General features: G+C 45.8%; 1 protein-coding gene across 1 annotated transcript in view; it reads right to left on the bottom strand.

Annotated features, from left to right (window-relative positions):
• The window catches only part of LOC135805621 (mucin-3B-like), a 99,435-nt gene that overhangs the window by 68,786 nt on the left and 16,019 nt on the right, over positions 1-14,630 (bottom strand). The window contains exons 6-9 of the mRNA XM_065319687.1: positions 12,406-12,735; positions 8,220-8,549; positions 5,802-6,131; positions 1,424-1,759 (exon numbers count right to left, since the gene is read on the bottom strand). Coding sequence (XP_065175759.1) covers positions 1,424-1,759; positions 5,802-6,131; positions 8,220-8,549; positions 12,406-12,735 — 1,326 coding nt within the window. The remainder of the gene's footprint in view (positions 1-1,423; positions 1,760-5,801; positions 6,132-8,219; positions 8,550-12,405; positions 12,736-14,630) is intronic.

Raw genomic sequence — 14,630 nt, 5'->3', positions numbered from 1 at the left:
ATTTATAGCGTAACTTGTTGTTCCTTGGTCCATTTTTCTTTTGTATAAATGCAAATGCAGCAACTTATAGAGCTGAAGCAAAAAGCATAGACCAAAACCTCACGCTATAAAAAATAAAATAAATTCACGGTTCGCGTGAGACTCGGCCAAAGGCCCAGTTTTCCGCATCCGCAGGAACGCCACCACCCTCTTGGATCAAGGCGCAGATGCAGCTCCTAAGCGGTGGGAGGTGAGTAGATCAGACCCACCACAAAGTGGTCAAAGACCGAAATCCCATTCACTGCATCCATGTTTCCCTCGTATATACATCTGGAATAAAAATATAATTCACCTGAACAGGTCAAAAACAGGGTGAAGATGAAGAAATGAATAAAACATAATAACATCAATGAGGAACAGTATTCTTGACACTTTCACAAGGATTGGCACCAAACAACTGAAGAGACAAAACATTTTCCTTCTGAACACATAGCTCAGCGGACAGCTTACGAATATACAACACTTCCAAAACAGAAAAAAATGTAATAAAGATATGCCGTAGGCCCAAACTGAGAAAACATCATCTCTGTACAACTCACGACGACTATACTTCAGTATCACTCCCCCTTTAAGTTATGCACTTCACCAATGCACAGCATGCAGTGCGAGGATTCATTTGATACCAATATCACCATATAGGGAGATCACCTGCTTTGAAAGACCACCTGTTTATAAGACCACTTTGGGCTGGAACCATGTGTGGTCGCTGAAACCAGGTTTCACCTGTACCCCTAACCGACAGATTTGAAGTTTTTTTTGGTTTGGGTTTGAAATTCTTTATTTTACACATGCATTTTTCTGATTTCTTCTCCAGTGTATGATTTATTGCATTTTAAACCATTGTGTTAATTTGCCCGTAAAAGAGGCCGAAAAAATGTAGTTCTACTGTCTGTACAATCATGTAGATCTACATTATACTGTACTCCTCAACTGCACGTACATGTACTGTCTGTACAATCATGTACAGACAGTACATCTGTACAATCATGTACAGACAGTACATCTGTACAATCATGTAGATCTACACCATACTGTACTCCTCAACTGCACGGTGACTGGACGGACGTCCTTTTTGCGCATGTATGAATTTTTCATCAGCATCACACTCTGCAAAACTTGGGGGGGGGGGGGCTACCCCCTGTGGACTGACGTGAACGGAGGAAGTAACAGTTCTCCGAAAAAGAGATGAAATAGACGAGGTGGCCCGGCAGTACATTGCAGGACAATTTTAAGCACACACTCGTGACATCTTCATCTTGTAACTCGTACATGTGAATGTCCAGACAGGTGCAGCACAAATTTCATCAGCCTACTCAAGCTCAAAAAAAGATGGGGTGAATATTGCGAATTGTTCCCAAAGCAGACTGCACACAATCAGACATACCTGCATTACTGGTGTTGGTACTTGTCGTTGCAGCTGGTCCACACACAGCCATCCTACATGGTTCAATGGATATTTCATACCTGCTGCCAGCTGTTAGCCCCAGGATTTGATAGGAGAAATTAGTTTGTGTTGGATCACTACCAGCTGGAACTTGTTCACTGTTTGTGGTGAAATGACTTGGCCCTGTCTCCCCAGAGAGAATAGTGCGATTGTATACAACCACGTAGTGAGTCAAAGCTCCGTGCAGTGTTCCAATGTCAGGTCTGACCCATGATACATTAGTGGTGTTTCCGGTTACAGCCACGACGGTTAGGTTTTGGACAGGAGAGGTTGGATCTGAGTGGTTGTTGGAAACAGCACAAGGGAGTAATTGCACACAATCGCACATCAAAGATTCTTATCGGAGGCTCAAAACCCCAGAATCAATATTTCACGCATCCAGTACAGTCGGGCACCGAAGAATGGAGCGCTGAAGAACGGCCAGGCTAGAATTTCACCAATTTTTAAGAACAGTCTAGGCTGGATTTTTGGCAGATAAGAACACTATAATGTACACTCAGAAGTATAACTCCGAATAATTATGTTTGCATGATACATTTCTAAAGTTTCATGGCAAGTCAAAAAAATGTGAACTGGCATGTGTGCATACCGTAGTGTCCTGTATTAAAGCCTGTCTCATATAGAAGCCTGTTTTGAATAAAAGCCCGATTTTCAAGATACACTGTCAGCACGATAAGCCTGGTTTTAGCGTCGACATACATAGAAATACGTGGTTTGATTAGAAGCCTGCTGTGAATAGAAGCCTAGCCCCGACATCGGCTTCTACAGGAAAACGCCCAGATTTAATACTCGACATTATGGTATGCGTCATCAGGCAACAGTGATGTACTGGTACATGACTGTGTGGCCCACATGTAAACTTTCGTACGTACAATGATGCGGACATGTATGACTAAACCATCGATCGAATAAGAACGGAACGCCTGTGTTTGCGAAAAACAGAAACGGACTAGGCAAGAACCCTGATAGTACTGTAGTGATCACTGTCTGTAGCAGCGGAGGAGTTTGAACATTATGAGTACATGTACATGCACTTCAAGTAAAACCTTTTTACGTTGCAGCTGAATTTGTTACAGTATTTGTGGGAGACTGGATACCTGAAACTTTCAAGTGTTAAACTAAAATACAATGAAGTATGTCGTGTCTTTCTCACACCCACTATATTCACACATTGCAAAGGTGCAAACTTCGCTTGTTGTACTTGCTGGCTGCTGTATTTCTACCTGAAACCATATTAGCTACATGTATAATATAAGTGTGTGTTTTAGTTATTACATTTTCATGTGATGGCGTTCCACTGATGAAAGTCACAAGAAAACGTTATGGAACTTAACTTTATTAACTGGTTTGAGGGAAAGAGACAAACGGGAAAAGTCTGAAGAAAAAATTGACTGTCACCACCAGGACTCGAACCAGGGACCCTCGCTTGTAGCCAGCGATGCTCTAACCACTGAGCTATGGTGTAGTCGTCATCCCAGCAGAGGCCGTTCAACATTTTCTTCAGACTTCGTAACTCACACTCCCTGTGAATCCACACAGGCGGGTGGGACGCAGCCCTCATTGTAACCCACACACTTCACGTACAAACTAGCACGCGGGGAGCCCCAAGTCATAAAATATTAACTGGTTTGAGGGAAAGAGACAAACGGGAAAAGTCTGAAGAAAAAATTGACTGTCACCACCAGGACTCGAACCAGGGACCCTCGCTTGTAGCCAGCGAACTTAACTTTCTTCATTTTTTTGCTGTTGTTATGAGTGCACAATTGATCTTATTTATTGCCATTTTACGACTATTGCCTCCCCGTCGATTGTTTAAATTATGTCGGTCATGACATTTGGCGACCACACCAGAATGTCAAGTACCACTAGCATTCTAAACCCTCGACAGCAAGAGGGAGTGTTGCCAGTAGCCATCGCCATCACACCACAACCCGTCCTGTGTGAGAGGATAAACTGGACATGGCCAGACTAAACCCGGATATCCTTTCACCAGTTTTCAGGAGGAACAAGGGGTAGGCAAGGTTGTGTGTAAGGAATACAAGTACACAACACGTACCTCCCAGCCCCTGTCAGTGGAAATAACTCTTGCAAAACGCAAAATTTCTTTAGCACCCCCCCCCCCTCGCAACAGAGCAACCAAGTGTTGGATAAAGCTGGTGTGCCAATTCGAGCAGTATTGGAGCAGCATAATTATGATGACTCTGCTCGGACCCGAGCCACCAAATGACTCCGCATGGAGCAGCGAAATGACTCCGCATGGAGCCGCCGAATGACTCCGCATGGAGCCGCCGAATGACTCCGCATGGAGCCGCCGAATGACTCCGCATGGAGCCGCCGAATGACTCCGCATGGAGCCTCCACATGACTCCGCATGAAGGCGCCAAAGGAGTCCGGATGGAGCCGCCAAATGACTCTGAGCAGAGCTGCCAAATGCTATCTATTTCTGTGGGTATTCATGGTTCTCCACAGAAGAGAAACAAGGGTGCCGGAATGCGGAAAGGATATCGCAAGCAAATTGTGTGGGAATAAATGTTCCGCCATGTGCAAGCTCGAAAGTCAAAACAGCAATGACATTGCAGACACATTGCGCGGGGTCTTGAAGGGTGCATGCCCGCGTGACTCGCCAGGCAAGTACGCAGGGGGTTTCCCGGTGCCCGGAAACCCTAAAATGATCCAAACGAGTAACGTTTTGGGCATTTTTGGTAGGGCACGCGATCGAACTGACAAGAATGCAAAACTTCCACAGATCGTAACTCAGTCAAATCTGTCTCAAATTCAACGATCCAAATATCCAGGTCGAAAAGAAAACTCTCAGCTGTTGGTAGAAACAATTTGCGAAGCGCTGCGAGCAATGTTTCTTGAGATAAATCATTCGTAAGTTGAGCCGCAATCTCGGCAATTTCAAAAGCGGGCAGTGCGACTTGAGTATCGAGAATTTGAGATTTTTCGTCAAGATGGCGTGCTCAAATTTGCAGGGTTTACACTTCTGATATTGTCAAGAGTACACAGCAAAAATCGAAACTCTGCGATCGAGAAAAACGAAATCGCTGGAGCAGGATGCGTTTGGGCATTTGGGGCATTTTTCGCACCGTCGCTGCACTCTAGCGCTGTATATACATGTAGAGTGTCCTGGCTATCATGGTTGACCTCATTCTTCCTCTCCCGGACACTTTTCCACTTCCAGGAAGCCCAAGATTAGGAAGATTGAGTGAGTAGAACTGAAGTTATGATACAAGGAACACGAAAAAATGCATAATTTTGAAAATTTCCTAGGGCTCTTTTCAAAGGGTTAAAACTTGTTGTTTGTGATTCAGTTGGAAAACCCCCCCTAGAGGTGACCCTGCGTACACGCCTGCTCGCGCATGCGTACAGGTCAGGCCAGCTCACTGGGCTGATGCTAACTTGTGTTAGCATGCTATCCATAATCTCACAATTTTCCGCCGTGTTCAGAACGCCCCACAGCATGATTCCCACTAACCATAGGCACTGCAAAGAGATGCAGTCACTGTTAGCTGACTCCCAGAAAGTTTCCTTGTGGTCTATCATGTTGTGAATTGAATACCCTCAGAAGTACTCAGAAGTATCAAATATTGCACAGGACTCGAACCATACAAAACACAATCCGCGGGAATCAGTGGCAAGTCTTTTCCCCAGTTCATTAGCCTACCTGATGAAGTAAATGAACTCTGACTACCAACAACATGATGGAACCAATCCATGCCCATTCCAAATACACCACTGCAAAGAATTTGGGATGTGCTCCAATTAATTCTAGTTCATACCAACATCTTAGGGGCCGTCCGTAAATATCGAACTTTTTTCACCAAACGAATTATTTTAGTTTAGACCCAACCCCTCCCTCCCTCCCCCTCAGAACGTAAAAATTGTTGACATATACATGCATATACAACAAAAGTCGCAAGTGTGTCACTGCTCCTATGGCCATGTACATGTATCGAACTTTTCTGAAACGAAATTGGTCAACCCCCTCCCACCCCATAACGAAATTATTTCGTTTCGTGAAAAAAGTTCGATAATTATGGACGACCCCTTAGTAGCTCAATAATTTATCAAAGGATTGTAAACGAACGGACGTAAACAGGAAAAGTAACAGTCCCTGAAAAAGAGACGAGGTGTCCCAGCAGTACATTGTAGGACAATGTTATGCACACACTCGAGACATCTTCATCTTGTAACTCGTATATGTGAATGTAACGACACTTGCAGCACAAATTTCATCAGCTTACTCAAGCTAAAATGAAGATGGGGTAAATATTACGAATTGTTCCCAAAGCAGACTGCACACAATCAGACTTACCTGCATTACTGGTGTTGGTACTTGTCGTTGCAGCTGGTCCACACACAGCCATCCTACATGGTTCAAGGGATATGTCATACCTGCTGCCAGCTGTTAGCCCCATGATTTGATAGGAGAAATCTGTTTGTGCTGGATCACTACCAGCTGGAACTTGTTCACTGTTTGTAGTGAAATTACTTGTCTCCCCAGAGAGAATAGTGCGATTGTATACAACCACGTAGTGAGTCAAAGCTCCATGCAGCGTTCCAATTTCCGGTCTGACCCATGATACATTAGTGGTGTTTCCGGTTACAGCCGTGACGGTTAGGTTTTGGACAGGAGAGGTAGGATCTGAGTGGTTGTTGGAAACAGCACAAGGGAATAATTGCACACAATTGCACATCAAAGATTCATATCGGAGACTTAAAAACCCTAGCATCTGTTTTTCATGCATAGTGATCACTGTCTGTAGTAGCAGAGGGGTTCCAACATTATGCTCCTAGAACATTTTACTTGTGTTGCAGCTGAATTTGTCCTCATGTTGTTACAGTACTTGTGGGAGACTGGATACCTTAAACTTTCAAATTACTAAAGTACAATGACTTATGACTAGGATTCTGAACCCTCGGCAGCGAGACGGAGTGCTACCAGTAGCCACCGTCGTCATACTACAACCCGTCCTGTGTTAGAGGATAAAACGGACCCAGCCAGACTAAACCCAGGTATCTTTTCATCAGTTTTCAGGAGAAAACGAGGGGGGGGGGGGGCAAAGTTGGGCGTATTTAAAGGAACACAAGTACCATATTTTTCGGAGAATATACCGAACTGGTGTATAAGGCGCACCCCCTATTTTAGACCACGAAATACAGACATCTATCCTATGTATCACAGTTAATTTGATCATCGGAGAATAAGCTGCACCCCCCCCCCCTTTTAGGTAAATTTTGAATGTTCAAATTGCGGCATAAACTCCGTAAAATATGGTACCTCCCAGCCCCTGTCAGTGGAAATAACTCAGCCGAGCCGCCAAATGACTCTGCACGGAGCAGCGAAACGACTCGCATGGAGCCGCAAAAATGACTCTGCATGGAGCAGCAAAATGACTCAGCATGGAGCCACCAAATGCTCAATATTTTTGCGGGTGTTCATAGGTCTCCACAGAAGAGAAACAAAAAGCCGGGACGCGGAAAGGAAATCGCAAGGAAATTATGTGGGCATAAATGTTCCGCCACATGCAAGCTCAAAAGTCAAAACATCAATGACCTTTTGAATTCTTTATTCTCACGATGGCACCATCGCCAACACGACCTTGCAAGAGACATTGCACGAGGCCTTGAAGGGCGCGTGCCTGCATGACTCACACACGTGAGCAGGTTGGGCCAGCTCGTTGCGCTCACTGTTAACTGGCGTTAGCATGCTACCACTCATATCGCATCTACAATTTCACAGTTTTCTGCATTGTTCCGTCCAACTGTTCAGAACGCTCCACAGCATGGTTTCCACTAAGCAAATGTACTATAAAGAAATGCAATCATTGTTAGCTGACTCCCAGATAGTTTCCTTGTGGTCTATCATGTCGTGAAATAAATGCCCTGAGAAGTACTCTGCAGCAACAAATATTGTACAGGTCTTGACCCGTACCAAACACGATCCGCAGGAATCAGTGGCATGTCTTTTCCCAAGCTCATCAGTCCACTCCCTGATATTGTCCTACAGTACTGTTGGGCGCCGAAGAACGGCCAGGCTGGAATTTCGCCAATTTTTAAGAACGGAGTATCCTGGATTTTTGAAGATACGAACGGAAACCGTAATATACACTCTAATGTACACCCAGATGTGTTACTCTGCATAAATATAAATGCAAGACTACCATCAAATGAGAACGAAACTGTTGTGTTTGCTAAAAATAAGAACGGGCTAGGCTAGAATCCTGACCCCCCCCCCCCCTCCCGGTCTTTGGCGCTCGACAGCACTGTGCTTGAAACGTGGCCACATTCTGCAAACGTGGCAGAAATTATAACTACCTAATGAGTAATGAAGTAAATGAACTCTGACTACCAACAACATGATGGAACCAATCAATGCCCATTCCAAATACACCACTGCAAAGAATTTGGGATGTGCTCCAATTAATTCTAGTTCATAACAAAATCTTTAATAGTAGCTCAATAATTTATCAAAGGACTGTGAAGATAAGTACAACAAAACGAACTGATGTGAACAAGGAAAAGTAACAGTCCCTGAAAAAGAGACGAGGTGTCCCAGCAGTACATTGTAGGACAATGTTATGCACACACTCGAGACATCTTCATCTTGTAACTCGGACATGTGAATGTAACGACACTTGCAGCACAACTCATCAGCTTACTCAATCTCAAAAAAAGATGGGGTGAATATTACGAACTGTTCCCAAAGCAGACTGCACACAATCAGACTTACCTGCATTACTGGTGTTGGTGCTTGTCGTTGCAGCTGGTCCACACACAGCCATCCTACATGGTTCAATGGATATTTCATACCTGCTGCCAGCTGTTAGCCCCAGGATTTGATAGGAGAAAACTGTTTGTGTTGGATCACTACCAGCTGGAACTTGTTCACTGTTTGTAGTGAAATTACTTGTCTCCCCAGAGAGAATAGTGCGATTGTATACAACCACGTAGTGAGTCAAAGCTCCGTGCAGTGTTCCAATGTCAGGTCTGACCCATGATACATTAGTGGTGTTTCCGGTTACAGCCACGACGGTTAGGTTTTGGACAGGAGAGGTTGGATCTGAGTGGTTGTTGGAAACAGCACAAGGGAGTAATTGCACACAATGGCACATCAAAGATTCATATCGGAGACTCAAAAACCTTAGGATCAGTTTTCACGCATAGTGATCACTGACAGTCTGTCTGTAGTAGCAAAGGGGTTCGAACATTACGAGTACTTCGAAGTAAAACATATACTTGTCTGTTGCAGCTGAATTTGTCCTCATGTACTTGTGGGAGACTGGATACCTAAAACTTTCAAATGTTTAACTAAAACACAATGACTTATGCCAGGCCCTCTCCAGCACCACTAGGATTCTGAACCCTCGGCAGCGAGAGGGAGTGTTGCCAGTAGCCACCATCATCACATGACAACCCGCCCTGTGTGAGAGGATAAAATGGATCCGGCCACACTAAACCCAGGTATCCATACATCAGTTTTTTTTCTGGAGGAAATTGGGGGGGGGGAGGGTGGCAAAGGTGGGCGTAAGGAACACAAGTACCATACTTTTCGGAGAATAAGCCGCACTGGTGCATCTATTTAACTGTCAAATCCTATATATAGGATTTATTGAATTTCTTCAAATAATCATGACCATGCTTCCGCCCGGGATAAGTTGTGTGCCTAAATTGTATCGTAAGGTGTTAGGGCAGCACCAGTAGGTTCTCTTCAGAAGTTTTCAAGAGTGCCAGTATCATCGCTTGATTTATTCAGCCGTTTTAGAGAGGACATGTCAATTTTTTGTTGGAATATAGGATTTGAGTGTTCTGCATAATAAGCAGCGCGGAGACAATAACTTTAATCAGGCAATAAGCAGAATCAGCGAAGCGGACATTGGACGTAGTCATGAACAAAAAAATAAAAGATGGATAATATAGTTTCCGAACACGTTTTCTAGAGACATTTGTCAGGGAAAAATACGTGCCAGTACCTTCATAGTCCGTGGTCTGCCTATCCTCATTCTCCGTCAATGTTGATATTGTAAAACAACATGTACCGCTCTACCTATTATCAGACAGTGCGAGAGCCCTACGGCCTAGACGAGGCCGACCAACTAAGCCCTTGAAGGAGACTCACATCTGACAAACGACTCGGCGCCAACTTTTACCTGAGGAGACTACACGATTAACAGAAAGCCCAGATGCTAACCAATCCAAGACACATCGACCAATAACACGCAGCATGACTCGATCAACACGAATGAATTCCACCAATGGACATGGACCTGAAGCAGCAACGGACGTGACAGCAATATTGACGGAGGATGAGGATCGGCAGACCACGGACGATAAAGGTACTGGCAGTGATGGAGAGCAGGACGAGGATGTTGAGGCCAACAGTGGACAGATGCAAGGTGAGGGTGATGATACTGGAAAGAGATCCGCAATAAAGAAACACCTGTTGTCCAACAGTCAGTGCCGTTCAGTTTATGATGACTCTTGCTTCACAGTTTTGTGCCGTGCTCGTAGGTTTAGTGAACTTCAAGTATTGGAAGCTGTTTTCATTCACAAACATAACCTCAACCTATGCATCCAAAAAGAAAATGTCACTAAACTTAGACTATTCTCTTAGCATTCACACACACACACATACACCCACCCACATACCCATGCACGTACTCCTTACACTTCACCCTCTCTGAGTCTCACATTGTTATTATTTCTCACCTGCCCACCCCTGTTATTAGGTCACACTTCTCGTGTCTTTCGCACTTCACCTTCTTTTCTCCTACAAGTACCGTAAAATCCCGCCAGAGCGCCCCGTCTCTCCCATCCGCCCCTCCCTGAATTCTTGTCAGGGACGTGATTTATTGTATCCTCGTATGACTCTGTAGCAGTCTGTGATGCCGCACTGTACTGCAGACGCGTGCTCCACCCCGTTGAAAATGTACGCAACAGTGCCCACCCTCTTGACCAGGGATCGCACAAACCCTGCGTTTTGTTGGGTCTGTACGACTCCTGGCTCTTGACCTTTGGTTGGTGTACGAGATGCACGAACAGTTTTCGTAGGGTGAGTACTTTTTCATGTAGCACTGAATGCGGCAAGTAGGACTCGCCCATCCGCCCCTCCCCACCTGAAGCGTCGAGGAGGTAGGGGCGCTCTGGCGGGATTTTACGGTATTTTCTTGCACATACTGCATTTCCTACTCTTTCACGTATATATCATTGTTTATTGCTAGCTTTTATTATTGAGACTTATTTTCCCTGATGAATGTCTCTAGAAAACGTGTTCGGAAAATATATTATCCATCTTTTACTTTTTTGTTCATGACTACGTCCAATGTCCGCTTCGCTGATTCTGTTCTGCATAATCCAGATCGTTGTAATGGATGCAGATGATGGTAGAATGCTTAGTATGCTGAATAAGTACATATATACCATACAGATTGAGTATTTCGCTCCTGCTCTTGTAGCAGTTGAGCACTCTCATGTGGGGTAGTGCCTTTGCTGTTTGCATTACGCAGAGCTCACTGACTTGTCAGTTTGAGCACTCTGGCAAGGTACGTTCGGGCCTGATTGGAAATTTTTATTTCCATTGCTATCAGGTTCGGCCTCATTTCCTCTGTGCTGCGCTGATGAGTTCAAAAAGAACGAAACAGCATGCTGTCCGCAGATTGAGTATATACCATACATAGATGTCTGTGATTGATTGGGGAGCACTGCTACAGGATGTGCTCCAATTAATTCTAGTTAACACAAGCATCTGCATGCCGCACTCACACAAGCATACAGTTTGGAGAATAGGAGGGTTTGTCAACTGCTTTGCCAGGCTCCGAGTGACAGCTTAGAGCTGTGTGAATGTGTGTATGGCAGCTGGGCAGGGCCCTGCTGCGGAGACTGAGTGAGCCGTATGGAGGCAGCCGGGCAGGGCGCGGCTGCGGAGGCTGAGTGAGCCGTATTGAGAGGCTGTGTGAGCCGTCTGAGTGCGAGGGGCTGAATGAGCCGTATGAGGAGCCTGGTAAGCAAGGTTGACTCCCCTCCGTGTATTTACAGAGTTTCGTATAGTTATTGTAGGCCGGTATGATAATGGATACCGACAGGAGAGAAGTAGAACAAGAAACAGGATGATGACAATAGTGGAGTGGGTGGGTGGGTTGAGAAAGAAATCCACTGCCAATGAGGACAAAGCAAGAACTGAAATCAGGAACAGTGGACTTCGGAGAACAATGAGCGAGTGAGAGCTTGTTGGGAACAGACCATGCGCCTTCTGTGTTAGCAAAAAATAATTTCATAACTAAAACCTTAGTAGCTCAATAATAGAGAGGTTCCGCATAACGTAATTACGTTAGTAAAAAACGTAGTCGATCTACGGAAAGTCTTACGTAAACTGAATGCGCATCTGGGTTCCGCCATACGGAGTTTTCAAATCACGTAGCTGCCCTTGGCAACTCCGAACGCGGCAGTGTGGGACCAGATCGATTTGGGGAGAGAGTCATAAATTTGTACCCCAATCCACTTACGGACCAGCTACGTTATCAGAGCCCTATCTACGTACTCTCCGTAGACAACTTTCCGTAAGTGGAGTGCAAACTCGCGAATTCACGGGTTTTTCCCGCCCATTAACGTAAAGTTGCTCAACTTTACGTAGTGCGGAACCTCTCTAATATGTCAAAGGACTGTAAAGAGAAGTACAACAAAACGAACTGATGTGAACAAGGAAAAGTAACAGTCCCTGAAAAAGAGACGAGGTGTCCCAGCAGTACATTGTAGGACAATGCTATGCACACACTCGAGACATCTTCATCTTGTAACTCGTATATGTGAATGTAACGACACTTGCAGCACAAATTTCATCAGCTTACTCAAGCTAAAATGAAGATGGGTTGAATATTTATTATGAACTGTTCCCAAAGCAGACTGCACACAATCAGACTTACCTGCATTACTGGTGTTGGTACTTGTCGTTGCAGCTGGTCCACACACAGCCATCCTACATGGTTCAATGGATATTTCATACCTGCTGCCAGCTGTTAGCCCCAGGATTTGATAGGAGAAAACTGTTTGTGCTGGATCACTACCAGCTGGAACTTGTTCACTGTTTGTAGTGAAATTGCTTGTCTCCCCAGAGAGAATAGTGCGATTGTATACAACCACGTAGTGAGTCAAAGCTCCGTGCAGTGTTCCAATTTCAGGTCTGACCCATGATACATTAGTGGTGTTTCCGGTTACAGCCGTGACGGTTAGGTTTTGGACAGGAGAGGTAGGATCTGAGTGGTTGTTGGAAACAGCACAAGGGAATAATTGCACACAATAGCACATCAAAGATTCATATCGGAGACTCAAAAACCCTAGAATCTGTTTTTCATGCATATTGATCACTGTCTGTAGTAGCAGAGGGGTTCGAACATTAACCCGACTGCTGCATGGACGATAAGTGCTGCCAATAGTGATCATGCACCCTGGCATGCGTAGCTCACTTGGCTAATTGAAAGTCAGCCCACCTGGGCCACGTTATGTTGCTAGTACATGTACCACCCCAGTCACAGAGCACAAGTTGGTTGTGTTTGGCCGTCAGGAGGCCAGCGCAAGGTATCTGGGGCGCGGGTCTGATTCCAGCGAGGGGCAATTTGGTACCCCGCAGCACAAGGGTAGCGTGATACCCTGCGCCAACGTGCGCGCTGCATGAGTAGCGTGATACTCGCCTAGCGCTTTTGCTGTTGCCTAGCGACGCATTTCTGTCTTTTCTGGGCCCGCAAATGCATGTTGGGTGGCCCTGCGCATGACTGCACGGTGTCATAGCAACCTTGGAAATCTCAAGCCGGTTACCAACAAGCTAGGAATCAGATCACGCCGCCGAATGCCCCCGCCGGCCATCGGCGTTTCGTTGCAATTGAATTTTGTCAAGAATAGTGAGCAAGGAAAGATCAAAAAATTATACAAATACATGTACATGTAGCTTGGAATACTCCTAGTGAGACATAGGAGAGTGTAGAGAGAGTGTAGAGCAATAATAAAATGTCAGGAGGCGTGAGTGGGAGGGAGAAATTGCAAAACAGTTGGATGCACGCAGCAGCAGCACAGCTAGCAAGAGAAAGAAGCCATGGATGGGTTTGTTCCTATTTTTGATGGCTGTGGCCATCCGTTGGCCCAACGGTAATCGTGTGAGTACGGCATTTGTTTGTGCTGCCAGCTCGCGCCCTGTGTTTGTTTGTGCTGCCAGCTCGGGCCCGGTGCGCGAGTGAAACCGAACCGTGACGAAGGCTTTCGCTCTTTAGTGCTATTGACTGGCTTTTCATACAATGCCTATTGATGTCTAGAGACATGCTGTCTAGCCTTCCCCTGGTACGCATTACACAGGGCTTTGTTGAAGTTCGTACCGTGAACTGCCAAAGGGAAATTTTTGAATGGTGCTGGGGCAGGTGCGACATTACGGTGTCCCTGCAGCCGGCCTAATCGCGTTTGTCGCCACAACCGATTTTATGAGTAAAACATGTAGTTGTCCGTTGCAGCTGAATTTGTCCTCATGTTGTTACAGCACTTGTACCTACAACTTTCAAATCACTAAAAGTCTAAAATACAATGACTTTTGTCGGGCCCTCTCCTGTACCACTAGAATTCTGAACCCTCGGCAGCGAGAGGGAGTGTTGCCAGTAGCCGCCGCCATCACACCACAACCCGTCCTGTGTGAGAGGATAAACTGGACCCGGCCAGACTAAACTTGGGTATCCTTTCATCAGTTTTCTGGAGAAAAACAGGGGGGGGGGGGGAGTTGGACGTAAGGAACATAAATACCATATTTTTCGGAGCATAAGCCGCACTGGTCTACCTTGTCGCCATGGCGGCCTAGGCCTACCCCACCCATCCTCGAGAGCAGCGCAATATGCCTCATCACTACGGATCTCATATCCCCTCATTCACTGTACCCTGCGCCAGGATTTCGGACTGGAAGGTGAGACTGTCCAGACACAGCAAGCCAAGGAGCAGGTGCGTGTGGTGGTGAGGGACGCTATCCGCCATGATGCGACCACAGTCTCCTCTCCTGTCGAACCGGCCATGCAGCGAGCACTGGACCTAGCTTCTGAGAAAGGTTCGTCTGCCTGGTTGACCTGCCGACCCCTCCAAGCCCACGGCCACACCCTGACGGAGCAGGAGTTCCGACATG

The sequence above is a fragment of the Sycon ciliatum genome, chromosome 1 (genome assembly GCF_964019385.1).
Source record: "Sycon ciliatum chromosome 1, ocSycCili1.1, whole genome shotgun sequence".
In the NCBI taxonomy this organism is placed as follows: Eukaryota; Metazoa; Porifera; class Calcarea; order Leucosolenida; family Sycettidae; genus Sycon; species Sycon ciliatum.
Note: the sequence above shows the minus strand (reverse complement) of the source record. Positions and strands in the feature narration are given on the sequence as shown.